The sequence below is a fragment of the Phasianus colchicus genome, chromosome 17 (genome assembly GCF_987193195.1).
Source record: "Phasianus colchicus chromosome 17, bPhaCol1.hap1.1, whole genome shotgun sequence".
Lineage (NCBI taxonomy): Eukaryota > Metazoa > Chordata > Aves > Galliformes > Phasianidae > Phasianus > Phasianus colchicus.
This window is the reverse complement of record NC_143452.1, coordinates 9,069,484-9,094,885: the sequence shown is the minus strand read 5'-3', so window position 1 is coordinate 9,094,885 and position 25,402 is coordinate 9,069,484. Positions and strand designations below refer to the sequence as shown.

Genomic DNA, 25,402 nt, shown 5'->3' with positions numbered 1-25,402 from the left:
TAAAATGTAGATCTTTCTACTTACTCACAAATTTCCTCTTGGCGAATAAGGCTTCCTGGGAGCCATTGAGCACATAGACCTGCAGTGTGTATTCCTTGGTAGGGCTCAGCCCCCCCACTGTGGCTTTGGGAGTCTTTGTTTTCAGCATGACTTCTTGCTCCGAGTCCCCTGAGGTGGGATGAAGCCACAGTTCAGAAATTGTTAGAGCTTATATTTAAGCTGACAATAGCAGAAATACCACCGAAATGCAGAGAATGTCTGTCTGGGGACCTCAATCAATTCTAATTTAATTTTTAATTCTGTGGATCTCTGCTTTCAGAGCTGAGAAAGTCTTTTAAAAAGCCCTGATACATGCTCCAAATGGAAAACCAGTTTCCACCTAGCACTAGTGTGACTCCCACTGACTTCTCAAAGAGCAGCTGACAGAAAGGCCAGTTCCCAGAGGGTGAAGGTTGGGCAAACACCACTTATGGAAACATCTAACCAAGTGATGTCCTTGAGGTCATTTGTGACAAAGTGAGGAAGTGCTCTGATATCTTCAGAGTTCTGTCCTGGCCCTTGGGACTCATTGTACTTAATGCAGTTGTTCTTGCTGTGTTTCCTCTGCAAACCTCATCTGTCCCTAAGAGAAGCTGTCCTCTGCACAGCAAGGAGCAGATAAAGCAAGGCAGCTCTGCAAAACCACAGCCAAATACTGCACCGTGTCTCTGTTACAAGAGGTGGTATGGAGAAACTTTGGACCAAAAGAACAAAGCAAAGGGAGGGAGGCAAAGCAGCTCCCTAAAATCATCTGCGTAAGAAAGGTGTGTGAGCCTTTAAATGTGGGAATGGATGCATTTCTGATCTCGTCACCCTTAGGGCTGGAAATGGAGCTCCCCAGCCCACACATGGGGAAAGCCTTAGGCGTGCTCAGCGTGAGGATTCCCCACGTTCCTGGGATGCCCATCACTCCCTGGCAGGGGAGGAATGAGAAACTTCCAGCGCCGGCTGGGCAAACAGCTGGGGGCTGAGCTAAAAGCAGGCAGACGGGCACAAGCTAAGGTTGCACCCGGATGCTGCTCCCCCACGAGGACGTGGTGCCCTTCCTGCAGTGCCTGTCTGGAGTCAGAAGTCGGGGAGAGCTGGAGCTCATCCAGGCCAGGGAGCCACGGGCTGAACATCCCCATGTATGGGGCCAAGGACATCCCGTCCCTGAGGATGAGACAAACAGGACCCCTGCAGTGACAGAGTTATAACCACTGCTCTGTGAATTTGTTTTCTGTCTTTCTCTCCACTTTGGGCAAATATTCAATGGTGCAGACAAGGAGAAAGAGCATCCAGCAAATAGCCAGTGCCAGACAGAAGCTGGGAGCCCATCCCTCACTCAGAGCAATCTGCTGGGTAGCACATACCTGCCATGGGCTTCACCCGCACTTTGTAGCCACTGATGTTTCCTTCGGTTTCTTTCCATTTCATTTGGAGCCTGTCTTCTGAAAGGACTGTGAGTTTCAGCCGGCCTGACCCTGAGGAGGAGGAGAGGTGCCCATCCTGCTGTGGGTGCAATTCCTCCCTCTGCACACACTCACACATGCATGAAACCCCCCACGTGCTACTTCTACTAAAGACGCGGGGACAGCTGCAGTGCAAAGGGAACCTTCATCATCCCATACAAATACTCAGCATCTCCTGACATTGCACAGCCACTTCTGCTGCCCCTGGACCAGGAAACCCATCGTTGCAAATCCACCCTCCATCCTATGCTGAGGGGCAGCTTCTCTGGGTGAGCCCTCACTGTGTGCTGCTGCAAATGAGGAAAACAGCAAAGCAGTCAGAGTTCCTCTGTGCTCCTCTCACGCTGCAAGTCTTTACTGGGAGCCTTCGTGGCATGTGTGTGGTTTCAGCAAAGGTTTTGGTGCAGATGGCTGAAATAGAAGGGAAGGGAATAGATACAGGGAGTCAATGAGGCTCTGCAATGAACTCAGGCTGCTGAAAAATACAGAAATTCCCCAGGAGATGAATGCCATCCTTATGCAGAAAGATTGTTTAGGAGGAAGCTCCAGGGATCAGCTGGGTTTAGAGAGGAAAGGAAAAAAAAAAAGAAAAGAAGAAAGAAAGAAAAGGAGAGAAAACCTGATAAAGTGTAACTAACACCTCCTGGCAGGGCTGTAACTCACGGGCACCAGCTTGCATTGGTTTGCTGCAGGGATCAGTGAACTGAAATGACAAATCCTGATGAAAAAAATAGTATTAGACAAGGAGGTAAAAAGAAGAAAGAGCACATTTCCTTATCAGCTCCAGATTTCTCAGAGATCTTTTAAAGCCCTGCTAAATGTCTCAAGCCATGTGTCAGCCTTTGAATCAGAGATCCCTCAGAGAAATACAGTCACACTATCATACAAATTTCACTGTATGAAACATTCCCACTTGACTAGCTGTAGGATGGCAACTCAGCAGATTTGTCTCCCCTCCTCCCTGCTCCTGCACCTACAGCTGCCTTTCCAGCAGGCTCTTTCATGTGCAATGAGCAAGTGCCTGCTTTGTCTGCATAGTAATAATATATGGCCTCAAATGCCCACCTCGTTGGCAGCTGTTACCAATCTCTTGCTAATGGCCTCACATTGTGCCAGGGGAAAGTCAGGCTGGATATTAGGAAACATTTATTCCTAGAAAGAGCAGTGATGCAGTGGCACAGCTGCACAGGGTGTGATGGGGTCACTGTCCCTGGAGGTGTCCCAGAGCTGTGGGCAGTGGGCACAGTGGGGTGGGCTGGGATTGGACTTTGGGATCTTGGAGCTCTTTTCCAACCTTCAAGATTCTATGATTCTTTCCTTTTCTCACTACTCATTAAAAATATATAAATAAAGCTTAAGGTGACCTGGAGCATCATAGAATGGCCTGGGTTAAAAAGGACCACAGTGATCATCCAGTTTCAACCCCCTGCTATGTGCAGGGCCGCCAACCAGCAGACCAGGCTGCCCAGAGCCACATCCAGCCTGGCCTTGAGTGCCTGCAGGGATGGGGCATCCACAGCCTCTTTGGGCAACCTGTGAACAGTGCCTCACCACCCTCTGTGTCAAAAATCATGCTCAGCACTGGCACACTTTGTGTTCTGTAGGGCTCCACATGTTCCTATTTTGGTCTTGCATGGTGTCAGACATCTCCCGACATCTTTGCATGAAGTCACACCCAGGAAAGCAGTGGGAGCTGGCAGCGAGGACTTGCTTGGCTCAACGCAGAATCTGTGCCTCAGCCTCTCCTTGCAGAGACTTCCTGTGGGCTGCCCAACAAGCAGACAACTATTTTGGGGAAACAAAGCTCAAATTCACATCTCACCCCATGCAAATGTGAAGAAGAAGAAAGAAAACATGGGGAAGAGGGGTGAGGGGCAAAATCAAATCTCAGAATCGTGCCGAAAAGAAGTGATAAAAGATCATGCAACAATGAGGGGAATTCATAGAGGAAACATGAAGCTGTCTTCTTCTGGACAAGTGTGGTCCAGCTCCTTGGCCATCGCTCTAGGAGCCCAGAAGTTAAAAAGGCAAGAATGTCCCCAGAGAGATCAGAAAGGACAGCATCCTCTGAAGCTCCATTATGTGCTGGATGCAAATGAAGCCCGGTGCCATGAAAGCCCCACTGTTTCTCTGCCCTGTGTTGGATGTGTGCTCTCTGATGCTGTAACCTTGCTCTCCAGCTGATGGGGAGCAAAGCCCAGACACACTGTGTGGAAGATGCACAGCACAGAGATAAGTCTGTCCTGAATGTGACTTGCCATCACCTCTCAGGAAAACCTTGTGGTGATCCCTCATATGGATGGTTCATATGGAATAGAAAGGTGGAAAGGAAATGGTGAGGTGCTATAGGTATTTTCTGCTCATTTATGGCACTGCAGGAGCTCTACATGCTACAGGAGGATGCACGTCTTACCCAGATGTCACACATCACCATGCAGCTCCACAGTGTCACAGTGCAGGACAGACATGACAATGAACAGAAGCAACAAGTTTTTCTTTCTGTTTCTCAAGCTCTGTTAGCAGACCCCACGAGCATCCTTTCCTGCTTACACAGACTGAAATGCATCCCCAGTGCAAGGGAGAGGCACTCTGAGCTGCTGCCAGAGATGAGAACAGGCATTGCAGAATGGGGTGGGATGAAGACGCTCTCCCAGCACTGGCTCCCTGATCTCCTATTGCTCTTTAAATATGGGAATACGCTGCTTGGAGCTTCCCCACCAGAAGGGCTGGCAGTTCAGCCCAGGTTTCAGCCCAGAGCCCCCCAAAGCAGTGCAGGTGAGCTCCTTACCTTGCCCCCCTCGTCCCCAGACGTGGCTCGCCACAGGCAGGCAGGCAAAAAAGAAGCAGGTACGAATCAGCATGGTGAGCAGGACCTGTGAGAGCAAGCACCAGGAAGAAGGAGCTCCAGTTACTTTTCGCCATACCAAAACCCACCTGAACCAGCTGGTTCTGCCACCCTGCAAGCCCTGCTGCTCTCTGCAGGGATGGTGCTGGGAACTGAAGCTTGTTGCTGTAATGGACTTTATTATTGTTTTTTGTTATTGTTTTTATTTTTTGTTTTGTTTCTGTTTAATTTTCTTTTCCAGCCCCCCAGCAAAGGAGCCACGAGCTGAGATACACAGCTCTTTCCATCACTGACAGCACTAAGTGGGCAGGTGGTGAAGCTCACATTCAACTTTTCTGCAATTCCTAGATATTATTTTGTATTATTTGTCTCTTCAATACAGCTGCTCAGCTCCTCGGACCAGAACTGAATTTGTACATCTGATAGGGAGGAGGCTTCAATCCAGTGCTCTTCTCAGCTGGCTGGGTTTCCAATGATCACAATAAAGCAATTAAGCAGCAGAAGAGGTACCACTCAATTTATACGTCATCAGCTTAGGAATGAGAGTTTCATTTATTATATATGGTGGAGTTCCTGAACAGTCACATCCAGGGTGCATTGGGATGGTCTTGTTTTGACTTGCTCACCTGAACAAGACTGAAATGCAGCTTTATAAAGGCAGAGGATCAATTTGATTTAGAAATACCCACTGTAACATCCCCAGAGCTGGTAGCTAAGGACAGCCACCCCTCAGAACTCACCCTATGGCTCACAGACCTCGAGGACCTTCTGTTGTCTTTGCTGGCCTGGACTTAGGTGTCATTTGGGACGGAAAAGTCAGGTCATCATAAAACCACCCTAACAGATAGATGCAGAGCCTCCTCCTGGCCTCAGCCTCTGTATACCAGGTTTAAAACGTGCTGATGTTTTTTTGCATCATTGGCATCTGTCATTTTTGTGCTACGCAATTGCTTTTGGCAGAACCAGACCATACACAAGTTTCCTCCTCTGCAGTGACATTTCACTTCCCTTCATTCTGATGGACAGGTATTTACAGGCTCCTGGCAAATGCCTGTATCTCCTCTGATATGTCAGCTTTAAAGTGATTTCAAGGAAAAATAGATATGCAGGAGTGACCTAGCCATGATCTCCTGGGTTTAAAATCAGTTCAAAATTGCTGTAAGAACGAAAAATATACTGCAAGTTATAACAGATAGATGTTAACCATTCTCCCCCTGCACACACACTCATGTATGATACTCAGTCTGTGATTATTTTTTTTGATTGAAGATCAAGTTATACGGAACAACTGCGGTGTAACTGAAGCCCCTGGCCATGAGAAACACTTGCCTTTTTCCAGCTAACAAGATGAAGTCATTGCTCATAAACAGAAGCATATTACAGGTGGGCTCTGCGATCTGCGTTCTCAAAAAGAGCAAAGCCTACTCTTCCTGCAAGGGTAAATGTGGCAATGGGAAGAGAGGAGCTTGCATTAAAAAATTCCCTGACTCGAGGTCTTATTTGTCCCATTCTGCAATGGCACTGCATTGCTGTGCCACTTCCCTACGGCTTTGCTGGCAAACAGGACACCAGCACAGCACTGTGTTGGGTAGGATATTTACGTTAACCAGGGTTATGTGGGATCCAAAGTCCAGTGAAATAAGCACATGGGCATCTGCAACCTGCACTGAGCTGCAAAATCAGAGCCAGCAAGGAGCTTTCACCTGGATGTGACAATAAGGAAGAATTTGATATTAACACGGGTTACACTCATAAGTCCCAGCAGTGTAGATCCTCACTGTCACAACACTGTGGCTGAAGCAAGGACTTCATCTCTGCTTCCTATGTCAGAGGCAAAACCATCAGCACTTCTTTTCCAAATTTCATTTTCCCATCCATAAATCAAGAAGAACAAAAGCAGTGGTTTTAAATGGTGGAAGATGAAAGCTGGAGGACCTATTACTTCCTTGTGCCATAGGGTTACTTGCTGGACCCCAAATCCCACCCATTTCTGCCTTTCCCATCCATTTCCCACCCTTTGCATCCACTTTTGCCCCTTTGGTGGCACCATGGCCAGACTGAGCTGCAGACTCCAGACCAAGGGACCACAATGACATCAGCCCAGCAGAGCACAGGGAGCTGCCTGCACGCCGGTGCCTCTCTCCCATTACTCGTTTGGGGAAAGAATTTGGAGACAACAACATATGGAGCAAGTGGTGAGTATTTCCAGGGTCTGGAAAATGGGAGGGGGACACGCACCACTTCCCGTTTGTCCCAGCTGTGTGCTCAGAGGGGATTTGGAGATTAAGGCTGTCTGAGATCCCCTTATTTGTGCAGGAAATTATAAGAACAGCCACTTCAATTAAAGAAAAAAAAAAAAACAAAAAAAACCACTATGATTTTATGTAGAAATATCCCTGCTGCATTTTTAAGTTGGTGAGGATGTAGGAGCAGTGTGAATTCTTTCTGCCCTCCGCAGCCCCACAGACCAGCTGATAGTTTGGGGATGTTCCCATTGTTATCCCAGAGGACATCACCAGCCCTGCACAGAATTGTTGGCAGTGATGTCACCTCGTGGCCCTGCACACGGGCAGTGGCAGGGATCTCCCCGAGGTGCCACCTGCCTGCTGCAGGAGCCCATATTCCCTGAGCACTTTCCTAGTTAAAGAACTGACAACAGATGAAGAAAACCTGTATTCATCAAAACCTGTCTGTTCTTGCCTGCAAATCTTGTGTTTATTTCACTACTGAGCAAAAATCATCAGTTCCTCTCCACATCAGTCTCAAAAAAGTAAGGGATAAGGTCTGCTGTGAGGCATGGACCAGGCAGGTTTAGGAACTTTGGCTTGCTTAGGGTGCAGACCCTCACCATGCCTACAGGTGGAAGAAATGCACTCTGAGCTGCCACTGCCAGCACCATCCCCCCCTTTGGCATAAATTCCCTGCAAGTTTTAATCTGTGAGCCACAAAAGAAAAGGAAAAATCAAACCACATCTCCAACAGCCATCACTGAAAAAAAAAAAAAAAAAAAAGATTGCTCTCTATAAGGCAGTCCTGGTGACATTCACAACTGGACTGCAGCAAACACAAGACCTGAGGCCACCCCTCTGCAGCGCTCAAGCATCCCATGGTTGGGAACTCTCTCAGAGCTCCCTGCTACCCACACATGCCCCCAGAACAATGCAGCCCCTCCGACCTCCCCTGCACATCAAGCACCAGCAAGGAGCAAAGCACAGACCTGTTGGAGCGGCTCTCCGGGAGGCAGTTTGGATCCTGCTACATTCTCAGACGTTGGGGAAGGAGCCCCAGTGCCTCGCTGCGCGTCGGCGTGTTTGGAGAGATCTCAACAGAGAGAGCTCAGTCCCAGAGTCAGTGCAGTTAAGGGAGGGGAGGGAGGGAGGAAGGAAGGGGGGAGAGGGACAGAGATTCCCCCACCTCCCTTCTGCACCGTGCAGCAGAGCGGTGGCCCGGACACGTGGCTCAATAAAGCATGCAAGGAAAGCACGAGCCCGTGTCTGTAAATCTCAATGAATGGCGTGGAGTGCTCGTGTTATCTCACTGCTAAACCTCCATCTAGGAAGCTGCCTGCTGATTTCCTAGAGCGCAGCAAGAAGCTGTGCCTCCCACCCTCTGTCATGCTCCCAGGAATGAACTCAGTCCAGCCACATTCACATCCCATTAAGTATTTCTGAGAGCCCAGCGGTCGTGCTGAAGGCCAATTGTGCTGCGTTTGGATAGGGGAATTAAGCACATCTGGAGGCTCTGCGAGGCCAGGAGCTGATTCATGAGCTGGAGAGCAAGCAGTGCCTGCAGCCCTGACCTTTGGCTGCACAACCCTGAAGAGCCAAGCCTTCATCCAAAAACTTTTGTCTTCACTGCCACAAATGGTGGTGTTTCTCCTCCCTGCTGCAGACTGGATTTGCAGGTAGATCTCTGGTGATTGCTGGCATTGGCCTTGCATGGCAACAGTGAGCTTCAGGAAATGTGCACTGCTCACTCTCCAGGAAATGGGCATCTTTGGAAGTGTTGGAAGGAAGAAAATCAAAGTTTCTAAATATTTTGCAAAATAAACAAGCATTTAGTACTTCACTGAAGATTTTCTTTATAATCTAGTAAAAGCTTTAAAGCATCGGAATACACAAAGAGCAAGATGAAAATAAAACACTTAAATCTTGTTAAAATGAAGCATTGTGCACCGGGGGAGACAGAATTGGCACTGCCCTGCATTTCAATACCACAAACTGCTTCTCCTGTAGTGCCCACTGGAGTTCAACAGCTGCTCAGATTTGCAGCAGTTTACTGCAAAACAAGGTGAGAAAGGAAAGAGCACGAATCTCCTATGCTTCATTCACTTTCTAGGAAGTTCAAAGCCAGAGCCACAGCTCGTGCTCTATTTATGACAGAAAAATAATGAAAGCCTGTTCCAGTGCTTATGCTTGTGTAGATCAGAAGGCTGTCTGCTTTCACTTAGAGCCTGGAAAGACCCCAGTGGGTTATCAGTGCAAACATCTTGCTTGGACCGTGCTCTAGGAAGTCTATGCTCCAGCAGTGCTACCCCTCTGCACCAGCATGAGAGAAGCACATCTCTCTCCATACCATGAAGAAATAAGGCAGCCAGCTGCACTGCAGTGCCTCACACCAGCTTGGCACCACGTCTTCCAGGGAAGTCAGCAAACGTTTTGAGGCAAATCAAAGTGACCAGAGGGTCAAAGTGATGAGCAGGGTGTGCTGCGAAATGGAGAGCAATAAACCTCCCCACATTCTTGTTATTCTCTATATTCAAGCTTATTTTCAAAGTAGGCTACATATGAGTGTCCCACACTACCTGCAAGTGAAGCCAGGGCTGTGACTGTGACCCTCAGAGCCTGTCCCAGTGCTATCCAGACTCTCGTGCCCCAGTCTGTGCATGGAATCATGGTTACCCCATCCCAGCAACAGAACTCTCACTTGCTGTTGCTTAACTTAATGTGGTTGGTGGCTGCCAGCCCTCTAATTTGTCAAGATCTCTCTGCAAGGCCTCTCTGCACTCAAGGGCATCAACAGCTCCTCCCTGTTGCCTGCAAACTTATTTAGTATACCTTCAAGTCTTGTATCCAAGACATTGATGAAAACATTAGAGATGACACTGGTTAATTAATTTAAGCATTATTTGAAACTGGAGGCACAAGAAGAGCTACCATAGAAGTCTTACCTTTCAAGAAACCCAGCTGGGAAGAGTAACAGCCCAAAGAGTATCAGGGCCCTATGGCTTTCTTTACAAGGAAGCATATACATCACACACAGCTTATGGAGCCATCTGGGAAGCTCATTGAGCTCGTGGTAGACTGCACAGACAGCTCAGGGGAGCTCAGACATGCTCACTTGCTTGGTATCAAACTTCTTGCTGCTCAGCAGCTTGCACCACCTGTCCTGCAGCCTGGCGGGGTGGCTGACTTGATCCAAGACTTGGTTTCATCAAGTACTGAACTCTCCCACCAGCATTAGAAAGGAGGTGGTGAGAACTCAAGGTCAGCTAGAGGCAAAGATTTCAACATCATCAAAATCCAAGACTCGCCCATTAGAACATGTTTATTTGAAAATATGTTTAAATGCCTAACATTTCAGAGTGAAAGGTTGAGCTTGGTCCCTGCCCACAGTCCATCCCTACTTTGCAGTGCCCTGCTCCTCCATTCAGTGGTGAGATAAGGCTCCTCCATTCATTCAATGGCTTCCATGATTTCCATGACAAGAGTCCGTGGTCCGGTCATGATGAGGCTGCTGATGGTCTGATAGTCCAGATGTAAAACATACATGCCATTCACTGAGAAAACAAATTGGCACACCTGCAGGGAGAGGAAGGACTGGTTACATTCAGCTGATGCCTTCACAGCAATTTCTGCTCAGGGCTGACTGCAGCCAGAGGCTGCACTGCCAATAACTGCAAAACCCTGCAAAGCCCAAAGCATCACCACTCTATAAGCTCTACTAATAATCACTGTGCTATAATCACTGTATCATAAAAAAGAGACCAAAGGGATTTAGACTGAGCTAATAGAGAGAGAAGATACTCATTTATGAGCAGTGGTTCATTTCACAGATGGAAATGAGGCACAATAATAACATTTAGCAATTTGGTAGCAAATTAGATTAGGTGAGGAGAAACAAACTAGGCTCTGGAGCAAATGAAATGAACTCACACATCTCCTTCCAACCCTGCCTGAAGCAAAAGAGTCACACTCCGCCTCTGAAGAACCCCATTATTTCAAATATCCACGTGGCTGCAGGGTTGTGTCAGCTTGTGGAAATTGCTCACTCACTGCTCTTCTTCTTACAGTGTAACCGAAACTCCATTTCTTTCATTCACTCCTAAATCCAGGCTTGCAGCTCTACACACAAAACCCATTCACGCTTAGATGGTGGGTCTAAAGTGATGTTCAAGACCTTCCTTCCTCATACCTGAGCCAGGAATATTGGACACTACCTGGGGAGCCAAATCAAGGCATCAGTCTGAAGTTATTCTGATCTCAGGCACATGGGAAAGAGCTCTGTGCAGAACATGTTGTTAACAGCAGACAAACACAACCAGAGCTCTGTATGATTCCACCTCTGCTGCAGGAGGTGGGATTACCATGGGGGATGTGTTCACCCTGAAAGGCTCCAACAGGGCACAAATCCTGCCCCGTGTCACTGTGAGCAGAGTACCTTCATGCCCGCAGCAGCAGCAGGTCCTCCTGGGTCCACAGCCTGGATGTGGCATGGTCTGCCTCCTCGGACCACAAAGCCCCAGCCCACAGCATCCCCCACGATCTGCAAGCAGAACAAGAGGACTTAGAACAAAGGAATGGGCTGGATAGAGGGGATGCTGCAATTCCTACTAATGCACGATCTGCTTGAAGTCCTAATTTCCACCTAGGGTGGGAGAGAAGACAAAGAGACCTTCACTCTTTGTTTCCAGTTGCATTAGCAATAGTTGTCATTGCTTTGTGGTTTTCTCAGTCTGTCGGATAAAATGAGAGCATCCTTGGGCACCAGGAAACTTTCCATATCAGTTAAACACTTCTGCCACCTCCATGCATGACAGTTGGGGACTAATTGCTCTTGCAAATATTGGTTTCAAGGGCAGTCTTTCTTTCTCTCTCTAATCTTGGAGTTTTTTTTCATTCACCTGTGCCAGCGTCTCTCACAGTATCCTTGGCAATGACACATCCCTTCTGTTTTCCCCATTTCCTCCTCATGCTCAGCCATGGGTAAAGATTGACTTCATTTTTACACTCCGTGTTTGTGGAAGGTTTTTGAACACGTATCACCTGAAAACTCAGCACATGGAGGTCTTGGCCCTCCTGGGCTGTTCATTTCTCTTACGCCAACATGAAGTTCAGTGCAGGGTGTGCACCAAGAGCACACCAAGCATTTCCAAAACACAGGGACACTGTGCCTTAATGCAAAATTTGCAGGATGGGAGCAGCCACTCCTGACCTTTCCCATTCTGATCTCAGCTTGTCAAAGCAGTTTGCCCTAACACTGCAGCCATATGACGTGACTAAAGGAGAAAAGGAATTCTCAAAGGACTTTGCACATTAGCCATATAAATAAATAACAGCAAGTGCACAGCGAAGCAGAATGCAATGAGCCATGAAAGGCCCCAGCTGGCAGAGTTGAAGGGCAGGGCAAGAGCGTTCAGGAGAACGAGTGGCACATCTTCATGCCAGCCACACCAACCAGCTGCTTTCTTTTCCTCATTCTTTCCCTCCAATTTCTGCAGCACAGTTAACTTGGGGATCAGATCCAAACCCACCTGAGTCAAACCAGCATAAAGAGAGAGTCAGAAATAGCCAAGCACAACAGGATCCTCAGGGCAAGAACTGTCCTGTGACATTCACAGCCCCCAGCCCAAGCAGGGCTGCCTTAATGTGGTCCTACAGCTCTAGAAATAATGTGAAAAGCAAAAGCCCCAAACAAGGGGCTTATTTTATTCATGACAGAAAGCCCATCATAATAAAAGAAGAGCAGCCCTTGGATGTTCCCTCTTCAATTCTACTCCATCAGAAGCCGACAGAGCATATTAATATATCTTCTCTGCAACAGGAAATCAGAAGCTGAATAAAGCAGTGCAAAGGTGACATCTCTGTGACACACAGGATGAGTGTCAAAGTCCCAGCTGCCACAAGACCTGATTGAATCTAAAGTTTGTGTGGAGCTGGTGATACAAAAATTGGATTTCTCCTGTCCAGGAAACATTTTCTTTCCTGGATATCCCTCTGATATATATTAAATTAAAGCAGAGGCCACAGCGGTCACCGCTGCTTTCAGCAACAAGGACACGTGAAGACATCGACCTGCTGAGACACACCATGAAGGAGCTGGGATGAGGTGACATGCAATCAAAGTTTCAATGCTGAGAGGTCAGAGCAGCAAAATGTGATCAAAGCAGAAAGTGATCAAAGAGAGCTCAGTGCCATCAGAGCAGTGACACCGCTCATGATGGTCACTTACAGTTAGCATCTTCTTGACGTAGGGGGCCCCAGGGGACAGGAGCTCTTCATTGGTGACGGGTCTCTTTAACACTAGGGCAGAAGGTGACAGATCAAATCAGAATTGAGGGTTTCATATACTAAAGCACATAATAAGACAGCTCACGCCCAAGGGAACAGATGTTTCCTGTGTAGAAAAAGGACAGTGCAGGAGCCCAGACCTGATTTGGGGTTGCACTCAGCCACAGGAGGGAAAACCAGAGTGGGAGTAATGCTGAAGTAGGGGTTGGAGTTTCCAGCGAGGGAAGTGATGCTGCTCCTCCGAACTGCTGAGACAACTTTGATCTCCTTGTTGGGCTGGACTGCAAAAACCAGAAGTAACAGTTATCCAGGGAAGGAACAGTTTAATAAACTTCCCACAGCAGCCTGACCCACATGTAAAGGATGTGCATGTACCAAATACAGCATTTGAGTTTAGGCAGAATAAAACTAGCCTTACAGAAGGACCAAGAGCAGAGCTAATGAGTTGTTTCCTAGAATGGGGAACTGTGACAGAGACTGCCACTGCACCATGATGTCCACCAGCAGACAGGACATGTGGCTGCTTCATAAGATGTCTGGAGGAGCACCCTATGGGGTATGCTGGAGCTACACCTCAGCCCTGAGATGCTCTGGCATCATAAGGCTCGGTTTCGCACCCTTCAAATACACAGAGACGGTTACCAGAGAGAAAGCTGGTGTTGCCTGGCTCTGGGTTGAGCTTGCGGAGGCAGAAGGGGCTGTCGGGGCTCTCAGACAGAGCACGGGAGGAATTCTCACTGAGCAGCTCGGTGAGACGCCGCCGCCGTCGGAAGTTGATCCAGAACTGGTAGAGAATGTCAGAGTCCAGGAAGTGGTGCCTGTTGGAGACTGGAGAGGACAAGGAAGGAAGGAGAGGCTGAGGGAGTGTGAAAGATGTGTAGCAAACATACCAAGCTATCTGCATTAATTGCTTTTAATGCTTCTGCATTGTATTTTAGGGCTTTTTTTTTTCTGTTGGAGAATGCTTTGTGCAAAGAAGGAAGAACAGCAGGGCCACCTCCCCAGGAGATGCCATCTCCCATCAGTACACCACCGAGCCCCAGGAGCTCAGAGGGCTCCCTGCATCACAGATGGAAAGCTGGGAAAGTAGGTGGGTGTGACCTGCAGCCCTGCTGAGCTCTGCACGCTCACAACCAGCCCTGGAAACTCAGGGTGGGGCTCAGCCCTGCAGCCCAGGTCTTTGAAGGACCGCAGAGCAGCAGCTCAAATTGCAGCTCAAAGCCTCTGTGGGCAGCGGATTGCTGTGGCTTCAAAGGTCACCGGCTCCAAACATAGCACTAAAAGGCCCCGTTGCTATCTCTAAGTGGGCACTTGACCAGCACTTGTTGCATGCCGTGAATGGGGATTTGTTCTTGGCATGACAGCTATGCTCATCGCTCACTTCCCTTCCTCTCACCGTGCTGAATGATCCCGTGCTCCAGCAGCGCCTGGCCCAGCTCCACCGCTTCCCTCCGGCTCTCTGCTTCTCCCTCCTGCACCAGCCACTCCACCATCTCGCTGCCCAGGAACGCCCGCTGGTACTTCACCGAGTTCTCCTCCCTCACCTTCAGGATGGAGCCCTCCACGCTCACCAGCCTGGCAGAGGTGGGACAAGCGCCCGTGATGCCACGCAGCCCGAAGCAAGGATGAGAAGAGTGGGCAAAGCCAAATCATCGCTGCCTGCGAGCGGTGGGAAGGGAGGGCGAAAGGCACAGCTGCATTTACAGGTTTGTAAATCTTCATCCCAGCAGTGGGAGCAGATGCAGAGGAATCAGTTCGGCTGCAACCTCAGCTAAAGGCTACAGTGGAAAGCTAAGCAAGCAACCGAACGCGTGCCCAAATAACAGCTGGTCCAGATGGATGGGGAAGGTGTGCTGTGGTAAGCCCATGTTCATTCTGTGGCGTGGCGGAGCTGAACGCAGTGCCTCCACGAGAGGGTGCAGCAGCCTCAGCTGTAAGAATCTCGATGCTCTCCCATCCACTGCTGAGCAAAAGCAAAGTGAAAGCAATGCAGAGGGCACGGGGAAGTAGAAATCATGCCTGTATGAAGGACAGAAATCACACCTGTCCGAAGGACATCCCTGTGTATCCCTGGAGGTGTTCAAGGCCACGATGGATGGGGCACTGGGCAGCCTGAGCTGCTGTCCGATTTGGTGGCTGGCCCACAGCAGGGGGTTGGAACTGAATGATCTTTGGGGTCCCTTTCAGCCCAGCCATCTATGGCTCGGGATCACAGAGCAGAAAGGCCATGCTGGCCCTGTACCTGCTGGTTTTGCTGGGACACAAGTCCTAGCAGAGCTGATGCGTGTGGCTGATGACCCCACTCACCACTGCTACTCTATGAGGAAAGAAAAAGCTCTAAGGATGTTAAATTGGTTCCCAAAGTTTTCGGGCCAATCAACTTCTCACTGCTGTAGAGTGGAGAGGCAGGACACCACATGCCACAACCATCAGCACTTGATCTGAAGCACAGTGTTAGGTGACACTGTGCTTGTGGAGTAACTTTGAGTTAGTAAGCTTGCTGGGGGTCTGTGGGAGTGCTCCACAGATGGGCCTGGAAGGGGAGCAGGTATGGAGAAAGTGCATCAAAGCACGCATCAGTTCAGAGCCCAGCTCCTCTCCAGGAATGAGCGTTTCCCAGGGCTGCAGCATACAGAATAGAAAGAGACGAGGTTGCCGTGGTTCCAGCCATGAAGCAGCACAGCGAGCACAGCTGGCAGACCCGAGGCCTTGGGAAGGGACTCACGCACTTCTCGTAAAGGCTCTGTCCTCGCATGAACACCTTCACATCCTTGCTGAGGGGGAAGGTCCCGTCGTCCTTGCGGAAGCGGTACAGCAGCTTGGCGTCCTTGTAGTCCGAGTGCTCATCACAAACTGGAAGGAGGAGAGCAGGAGGTCAGTGTATGTGGGACAGACAGACAGCAGCACTGCACACAGGCTCAGCAGTGCGTTATCCTTAGGTTCTGCTATGGGAAACATGCTGTGTCCCTTTCTGTGCCTCTTGGACGATGCTGCTGAGCCAGCATCTGAGCCTTCTGTTCCCATATCAGACCTGCGCAGCTTCTGGGAGAGGTCAGCCCTATGGGAAAGCCCTTGGGACAGCTTGACTTCAAGTTTACACTCTGACCCGGTTGCTAAATTGCTTCATTAGAATGGGAATTTTGTCATGTGTAAGCAAACTTGGAGGAGAGGTAAAACAACCCGACATCACTGCCTCCAAAACTCCACCAAATCATCTCCATCCCTGCCAAAAATACTTGTGAATTACAACGTGTAATGACATAAAGAGAAACTTTTCCCTACCATTTTGTGCCAATTCACTTGTATGGCAAGCAGACCTCAAGAGAGTTTTTTTCCTGCAGCTAGGTGCATACAACTGGGATAAAGAACCCCAGCTTGCTATTTACCTTGGGGATGAGAGTGGTCTATAAAGGCATGGTTATTAATACCTGCAACATTCAGCAGGAAAATACTGGGGATGCTGTTTTGAGATAAACTTGGCTGGAAGAGATGACTGTACAACAACCTGACTGAAATCAAATAAAAATAAAACAAAATATTATGGCGCAGTTTTCAAATATGATTTGCCTTGCAAATATGATTTGAATAAAATTCAAAAGACATAAGATATTTCTTTTTTAGAACTTTACCATTTGTTCTTCTGAGCAATGTTTCATTCTCCTTTTGGTAACAAGCTCAAGGCTAAAACTTGTCAGAGCATCTTGAGTTCAGAACTCCTCCTGAGCAGTTGTGTTGGTGGGAAACCAGGGCACCAAAGCCTGAGACTCACCAGTCAGAAGGCAGGGTGAGGTGGTTGTTTTAGAAGAGAAAGCTTGGATCCTCTTAACTGAAAGGAGCAGTGATTCAGATAGCACTGCATGTGGTGATAGTTAGGAAATAAGCACACAGCCTTGACAGACAGCACCCATAAGAATCACACAGAATCATAGAATCATAGTTAAAAAGGCCTGGGTTAAAAAAGACGACAATGATCATCTCATTTCAACCCCCTGCTATGTGCAGGGTCACCAAACACCAGACCAGGCTGCCCAGAGCCACATCCAGCCTGGCCTTGACATGGGACACCCACAGCCTCCTTGGGCAACCTGTTCCAGTGCCTCACCACCCTCTGAGTGAAAACATTTTACTACATGGAGACCAATTTCAATGCATTTCCAGCATGTAGTTGAGCAGCAGCTCAAAGCACATCAGCCTCTTAAAGGCAGCACAGAGCATCTGCATGGAATAATTATGGTCTTTCTGGATCCCAGTGGAGAGGAAGGCAAACAGTACAGGCAGCCAACTGCAAGGCATTTAGCAGACAGTCCCGTTTCCATAGGACCAACAACAACTAATGGTCCCACAGCAAGCTGGAAAACCTGCTTGTGTGTTCTGTAGGAGCAGGAGGGACGTGCCCATGATAAGCAATCAAACCAGCTTTGGCAGCCACGTCCGCACAGGCTTAACCAACTAATGGGCTTGTTGGAAATTGTTGGCTGGAGAGATGGAAAAATAATCAGTCTGAAGTGTTAATGGTTAACAGAGAACTCGCTACTTCAGTGCTATGCTTTTGTGATAAATCACAGCAGCAGAGCTGATTTTGATTCAGAGCAGCTTAATGCAAAGGGCATAAAACCCAGCAAGGAGCAGACGGCAACAGAGCGCACTGCAATGGTTGGAGGCAGCTTGTGCTGATCGCTGCAGAAGAAGAGAGGACAGAATTCTGTGACTGTCACCTGCTTCTGTCTCCTTGGCTCCAACCAGATGGTCACCATATCCCAAAGACCTGTGTTCAGGTTTGCAAGAGATAGCAGCCAAGGGTGGCAGCTCAGCCCCCAGAACTGCCCACCAAGGGCAATGTAAAAACGCTATTTTATTCTTTTGGTGCCAAAAGAAAAACCTAAAAATCAAAACCAAAAACATTTTGGCCCGAAGCCCTAAGATCTCTTTGGAAAACCTTATTTAAGATGTATCTGAAGAAATCTTCACTGCAACTGAAAGCATTTTCATTAAATCACCTCTGCCCTTGCTTGTCCAAGCAGAAGATGCACTGCCAAAGGCAGGGACAGGACAGAGGGAAGCAGCCCCAGCTGTGGCTGAACATCTTCCCGAGTGCTTGGCTGAAGGCTGAATATGGAGCCCAGCTGCAAGGATGTGCCTCTGCTAGGCACAAGCAGTGACTAGACCAGCGGTCATCCCCTGGGGATGCACAGAGAACGTCACACACCATGGTGGATGATGTAGTGGTCCATCAGCTTCTGCATCAGGCGGATGCCCGTCTCTCGATCTGGGGCTTCCTTGTGGTCAATCAACCAGTCCGTGAGCTCCTTCGCCACGAAGCAGTTGGGGTAAGTTCGGAGGTGGTAACGCCTGTCCTTAATGAGCTTCCCATCATGCAGGCGAAGCCTAGAGAGAGAAATGGGCACAGAGCACAGCTGGCATGGCGTGAACATCTCAATTCAATAGCCCAGCCCAGCCTGGAGAATCTATCGATGGGTTGGGACTCCTGGAAAGCACCCAGTGACTTAAAAATTGTGTGTAACCTCTTCACTTTTACAAACTGCATCAATCCATCCCCAGGAGCCTCTTTTCAGCATCTCCTCTTCTCCCACTCCTATTTTGTGCACTTTGTAATCGTCTGAACCAGACTCACTTTGAGCCATGCATGACTTTGTGCTCTAAATAAGCCTCTAAAAGGTATACAGCAACTAACCAAAACTACAGGAAATAATAACTGTACATGTTTCTGTCATCTTGCATGGCTCTGTGCCTAGTTTTCCTTCCCCATGGCTGTGGAAGCAGGAACATCACTGCCTCCAGGACAAGGGCTGGATGAGAGCACTTCCAACAAGGACAAATGCCAGGCAAATCTGAGCTCTCCTGTGTTCCTGTACACACTCACCCACAGCACACGTGAGCACACCGATCCAAATCACACACATTAGTTCTAGCTCACCCAGACACAGCACTGCCTTCAATCCATCAGCAGTCCTGGCATTTTCTGGTTCAAACTGGGACAGACTGGGGCAGAGTTGGGCAGAACTACAAGTGTCCTGTCCTGAGCACCCTGATGTTATGACTTCGTCTGCAGCTCTGATGGAAAGATACATAGGAAGGAAGGCTGCTCAGGTGGGTACGGCTTTGGCTTTTCAAAGGACTTTTTACAGCCAATGAAGCCACAGAGCACAGAGAACTTCTGTGTCCTGGCCAAAGCCGACGCAGCCTGGCAGGACACCTGACCAGGAAACAAACTCCTGCCCTGTAGTCTTTGCTGTTCCCAGAACACCAACCTTGGAAAGCGCACAGTGCATACAGCAGACTCAGAGAGATGTTAAATTAATATCTTCTCTGTAACTCCAGGACATTTCTGCTTTTCAGTTATTCATTTCAGCTCACAGTTTTGCCCCAGGCTGGTTTGTTTTACAAAGGCATTAATCACAGCAGCGTTTCTTTAATTCCTCAACTCCTTTTGTTCTTTTTGAAGAAGTTCTGTGTACAGCACAGCAAATGTGGTGTTGCCTGTTGGACAATAGCTTTAGGTACCGTACAAGAAACAATAAACCTACTGACATCTATTGGATAATAATGGATTATCTTCCAATATAGGATTAATTAGGGTCTCAAAAGTGATAAGATAAAACCTCTGTGGAATGAAAACGTAGTAAGTGATGGCTGCAATTAGTGCTTGGGTTACTTCAGGCCAACACGGTTCTTAACAGGTATAGGTCCAGACCTTTCTGATAACCCCCAAAGAAACACAGCAGGATGTGACAAAGCAGAGATACAAAGAAAGCAATGCAAATGATGAAAGCCAACGTGCCATGCAGAGCCAGTCCTGATTCCACCTTGACTGGCCTCCTTCAAACACTGAGCTCTGCATCAGCATTGTACTCTCCTTACCAGGAAGATTCATTCCACAAGTAACCAACAGATTCTCTGTATATTGATTTTACCTGAAGAGAGCAGCTTATCCTACCACAGACAGTTGCCTGCTATTTTTACAACGTTGAGCTCTTTTTCCTTCCATTATTTTACCGTGCACCCTCCAATGCAATCACACGTGGACAGCAGCCACCACAAGCAGAGAGGCTCCTTCTCCCCACCCAGACAGCATCCCCCAGTGCCAGAAGTGATGAGCAGGCTTTTCTGATATGCTTTATTTCCTTAGGAACCAACAAGTGGGATGCCACTCTAGAGAAATGTTTGTTGGAGATAGGAGCTGTTTAAGCAAGAGCCATCCATTGCTGTTAAGAGTTTGCAGAAGTCTACAAGGACCACATGTGTATATATTTATACACACACACACATCTTGACACTTAATGACACAGACCATAATCACACAAGGCAGTCTAAAGCAATCTATCACCATGTTGGGACAACAAAGCCAGAGAAATGATTACTGTTTCATAACCACACTTCAAAATAATAAAGAAAAAAGGTAGGGAAGAGTGTGTAATGCAATATTACGACTCTCCTACATGCCAAAACCTTTCCCGTGTACATATTGCTAATTCAAAAGGACAAAAAAATAAGATGAAATGCTTGCTGGAACACAACAATCAGCTGTTGTGAAACACTCCTCATCTGGCACACCGGCTCTCTGCTAGCACATGCTCTTGCTTTGGATGGGCTGCATTGGGGAACCAACTTGTTTCTGTGTCAAGGTCACTAAGAAGACACCTTCATTCATCTCATTCATCCTGCTTAACCTTGCTGAAAGGCAACAGCTTCCCCTTCTTGGAAAAGGAGCTGGGTTTCCTGCATGGCAGCTGGACAGCTGGACCTTGGAGCTTCCCGTAATGGTGGAGCTCTCAAGGATGTGAACACAAGGCTGCATTCCCACAGTGATTAAATACAAATGAATGACCCTGAAGGTACATCACCCAAATGATCTTTTCCTATCTTTAGAGGAAGATGAAAAATCATAAAGCTGAGTGCTCAGTAAATGGAAGCAACAGTCACAAAAGCACCCGTGCTGAATAGCTGCTGGGGATGAACACTGATACAAAACAAGTGCTGCAAAACTCAGCTCGCTGCTCTCCCATGTCTACAAGAGCACAAAGGCCTTAGGAAGGGGAAAGCCCTGGATTCACAAGGCAGCCCACCCAAAGCAATGTGAGATGCAGTCTTATTTTTCCTTTTCTATTTAAAAGCACAAATAGGAAAACAGGACTTAAATCTCAAAAAGCAGTTCCAGCAAGAACAGCTGTACATTCCAGCCTTCTCTTTCACCAGTGCTAAACAACGGAGCAGTAGGCTTCCTAAGATCATTCTGATCACGTAGTGTGATCTGAACATCAGCCCAGAGAAGTTCCCCAGGGACCACCACACAATTCCAGAGGTACAAACCAGGACACATTCAGCCCTGCACCTCAAAGCAAGCCCAATGCATCAAAATCTTCACACCCTGCTTAACAGCCTTACAATCTGAGCATCCAAATAAAAGCACTCACCTGGACAGCACCTGAAAGCACAGTTCTGTTCTTTGTTGGAGAAAACCTTCCTTCTCTCCCTTCTTTTTGCCCAGGACATGAGTTTACTGAGAATATTTCCTTTCTCAGAGTGATTAATGCAGCTTAGCAGAGTTAGTGGCGAACATCTGGTTCACCTGACAGTAATGAATCCCCAAACTGCACCCAAGGACCTGTCTGTACTTGAAAAAGCCAGGTTACAGAGGAGCTTCTCAAAGAGAAGTAGCTGCTCCGAAACACTTCTGTGCAGATCACATTGTTGCAATTAGAAGTGAGTACCTGGGCGCCTCTTACAGAATGCCACCCAGGAACACTCAACAACTCAGTAAAACTGGGGCGACTTTCACACCAGATTTTACAACTGAAACATAAAGACTGACAGCAGAAGATGCAAGGAATGCCTGACACAGCAGCCCTGCAAACACAGCAGTGACTGCCGTGGAAATTAATATTCCATCTTTCTGGGGAGAGGTTTGAGACCTAAACTCCTCTCCCACTCATTTCTTTGGGATGTGTTTTTTCCTTGCCATCCGCAAGAAGCATTTCCTCACCCCTCACTTGCGCAGCTATTTCTGGCTGGGAAATGAGTCCTGACACTGAACAGACTTCATTCTGCAGCCAAAACAAACCGAGAGGGATTTGCAAACTTGCTGGCAAGCCAAAGAACCATAAAGACAGAGCAAAGGTTTGTTTGGCTGGATACAATAGCAAGGAGGAGGCAGGGCAGGAAGCAGAGAACAGGGAAAACAAATGGTTGAGATTTTCTGTAGATGCAAGAGCTGATCAAGGCCTCCTGAGTGTGTGTGGGAGGTTACAAGGCTGTCTTACACAGCACCTTGATTCCTTCTCCTTGGGCAAGCAGAGAAGCACAGTGCATTTAGTTCTGCTCAGTCCTTCCCTCAGACAAGGTCATCCAGCTCCCTGCCTCAGTTTCCCCATCACTACTGACCCAACCGACCTTGGGAAGATTCACATCACTGCCTCCACTCTAACTGCCAGGCTGAAGAGTCCCCCAAGCACAGGCAAAGGACTGAAGCACTCAGCACAGTGCTCAGCCATCCCTCATTCTCCTTTCAGTTAGCCAAGCTTGGCGGAATCCAGCTCTCCACTTTCCTCCCCAGCAGCAATTTGCAGCCTCTCTGTGCAGAGAATAAGCTCCCACCCCAACCCAAAGCAGAAGGATGCAGCTGCTTCGTGCCATACCATGAGCAAACTATTGCATGCCTCCATCTCTGAGCACTCCAGCACTTTTTGCTGACATTTCACCTATCACCTGCAAAGCACAAGTGAAGAGCAATGCAGCTGTGCTGGATAAAGACAACCTGCTTCTCTTTAACATGGAGCAGGAGTGCTTGGAGAGAGCAGCTCTGGGGCATGAAGCAGCTGAGGCAGCCCAGCTCTGCTCCTCACAGCACTGTGTTTGCAAAACAGCACGAGTTTGCCAGCACTGTGCTCCTGGGTGCAGCTCCAGCTCTTCACTGAAGGCCACATCATTGCCATTGCACACTCATTCTTTGCAATTTTAACACACAGCTCAGTTATTTTACTTTCTCTCTGCATATGTAGCCCCCTTTTTTGGCTATAGAACCCATTTTAACCCTCAGTCACCCTGGATGAGTACAGCATTGAAAATATGAATGTGAATACACCTGCCCTGCCCATGGCATGGAAAAGGCCATAACTTTGTGTCTCTTGCACTGAGTTATTGAAACAAAGCAACCCACCCTTAGATTTGATGCTGCTCTTCCCTGTAAGAAAGTTAAGCTCAATGTTTAAGCCTCATTTGCAACATGAATTGTGAATGGTGTGAAGGTCTGATGCAGCCCATCCCTGGCAGCAGCTCTCTCCCACTCACTACCCATTTAATTTCTGGAGCCAGGAGAGCAACAATTTGGAAAGACAGCAGAGATGGGGCTGACCACAACAGCACTATTAAATTCCAGCCACCTTGGCCATGGGCTGTGTATTCAATATGCAGCTTTAATGTTTAGCTGGAAATTATCAGTCCTTGATATGGTGCAGATAAATGAAGCTGAGGTTGATGTGACTCACTGAGGCTGGACAACATAATGAACAGAGCTAACTTTGGGAATCTGGTGCTAGCAAACATGGGCTCTGGGCTCTTTATGTTACTCAAGGATGTATTTTCTAGTTCCCACCCACATTTCATAATACAACAGAATGGCTCGAGATACAAACAAGCAAACTGCTCAAGAGCTGGAAAAGCCTTCAGGCAAGCACTTGAAAGCAGTTCTGGTATTGTGACCCCATCCACACAAGGAACACGTTCTCAGACACACCAGTTTTGTTGCGCAGCAGGGTGCATTTCTGCCTTCATAAGAAGAAAGCTTAGAAGTAGTTTGAGAACCAGGACCATAAAACAGCAGAAGTGCCCAAAGGTAGCTTTCAAAACAAAAACCCTTTGTGTTGCCTTGCTTCAGGCACGTGGCATCCAAGGAACAACTCTGCAGGGCGGTCCCCATCCCTGCTCCAGGCTCTGGGTTTGGGGCACCTTGAGGAAGTTCTTGCTCAAGGACCAAGCTTTGAAGCCGTGTTAGTGCAGAGCCCGGGCTCAACCCTACCTCAGCTGTTCTCCGGCGATCATCACCTCCGCTCGGTGGTGCTGCTCCGTCGCTCTCTTCTTCAGCGCTCCGCTCAGCGGCTCCATGCCGGGCTGCGGGCGGCTGCGGGCCGGGAGCACCGCGCAGCCCATGGGGTGCGGGTTAGGAGGGGGGGGTTGTGCCCGCGGTGCGGCAGCCGGGATGGATATGGGGAGGATGCCGGGTCCCGCTCCCCGCCCCTCCGAAGCCGGAGGAGGAGCGTTGCAGCAATCCGGTTTGCTGCTGCCCCGCGGTGCGGCTGGCACGGAGCTCTGCCGGCTGCGCGCTTCGGTTTGCGGCAGGACGGACAAAGCCGAGCATCAGCACCAGTCCTTTCTTTGAGCTGCACCTTTCCTTTATTTGGTTCCAGATGGAGCATTCCCCAGCATAACTCACACCACACACCGGGATCTGGCTCCCAGCCCCTTCTCTAGGTTTTTTCTTCTCACCTGATGGAAAATGGGCTCTGAGCAGTTGGGCTCCTTCTTCTTTGTAGCAACCAACATAGGGGTTTGGTGGGAGACCTGAACCCAGGCCTGGGGCCCTGAGCACGAGAAGGATGCATTTCTGCTGGAGCAGGGCCAGAGGAGGGCACGGGGATGCTCAGAGGGCTGCAGCAGCTCTGCTATGAAGGCAGGCTGAGAGCCAGGGGTGTTCAGCTGGGAGAAGGCTCCAGGAAGAGCCTGTGACCTTTCAATATTCAAAAGGAGCTTATAAGCAGGAGGAGAGCAACTTTTTACACGGGCAGATAGTGATAATGCAAGGTGGAATGGCTGAGAAGTCTTTAAGGTCGCTTCCAATCCAACCATTCTGTGATTCTATGAATAGAAGAGCTGGCACTGAGCAATCTGGGACTGTACCAAGGCCAAGCTGTTTGTCTGTGTGATGCTCCTGGCTTTGGCCATTACATCTGTCCCAGGCACTCATTCCTGCCTCGGCTTCCACAGCCATTTCCATTACCTGAGATTTTTCCTCTGCTTATCTTGCAGTGATAGCAACAAGTAAATAAGCAGAGGAACTGGGATGCGGAAGTGGTTAATTACAGCTATCACTGCCATTAGTTGCATGTGCAACTCTATTTCCATTAGTGAGATCCAGAGTGCAAGCTGCTGTCTGGGGAAGAGGGCAGAACTCAGAAATGCAAAGGAGAGGGGAAGAGGGAAGGAAATGATATCAGCAAAGGGCATTCCAACTCAAAGCTTAATAAAGCAGCAGCAAACACTGTCCATCTCCCTTTCCTTAACGGCCCACCTGCCTATTGTTTACAGTACCAAGATGCTCTGTGCCTACAGCATCTTCCTTACCTTTCCTGACCCCTCTCCCAAGAGCAAATCCCTGAGACATCTCCCTTTCGTCATGGAGACCTATGAAGAGACATTTCAGATGATGACACCTGGGCTGCCCCCCAAACAGGTTTTCGTCACCTCACACAATGTCATGTCACACAGCACACCTCCTTCGCTCTGACCAGAATGTGAGCTCTCCACCACCAGCAGCAGTGCTCCTC

The 25,402-nt window shown here is 48.5% G+C and overlaps 2 protein-coding genes across 2 annotated transcripts in view; both read right to left on the bottom strand.

The window, feature by feature from the left end:
• The window catches only part of COL20A1 (collagen type XX alpha 1 chain), a 44,883-nt gene extending 36,958 nt beyond the window's left edge, over positions 1-7,925 (bottom strand). The window contains exons 1-4 of the mRNA XM_090152133.1: positions 7,553-7,925; positions 4,279-4,363; positions 1,392-1,502; positions 25-168 (exon numbers count right to left, since the gene is read on the bottom strand). Of these exons, the coding sequence (XP_090008259.1) occupies positions 25-168; positions 1,392-1,502; positions 4,279-4,351 (328 nt within the window). The 5' untranslated portion in view covers positions 4,352-4,363; positions 7,553-7,925. The remainder of the gene's footprint in view (positions 1-24; positions 169-1,391; positions 1,503-4,278; positions 4,364-7,552) is intronic.
• Positions 7,926-9,871: 1,946 nt separating this feature from the next.
• Positions 9,872-24,106, bottom strand: LOC116226828 (DEP domain-containing mTOR-interacting protein-like). Its single transcript, XM_031589814.2, has 9 exons — positions 23,878-24,106; positions 18,052-18,230; positions 15,575-15,698; positions 14,242-14,420; positions 13,488-13,673; positions 12,986-13,126; positions 12,787-12,857; positions 10,996-11,100; positions 9,872-10,136 (listed from the first exon to the last, which is right to left on the bottom strand). The coding sequence occupies exons 1-9, from the start codon at positions 24,006-24,008 to the stop codon at positions 10,011-10,013; spliced, it is 1,242 nt and encodes a 413-aa protein (XP_031445674.1). The 5' UTR covers positions 24,009-24,106; the 3' UTR covers positions 9,872-10,010.
• Positions 24,107-25,402: the final 1,296 nt, after the last annotated feature.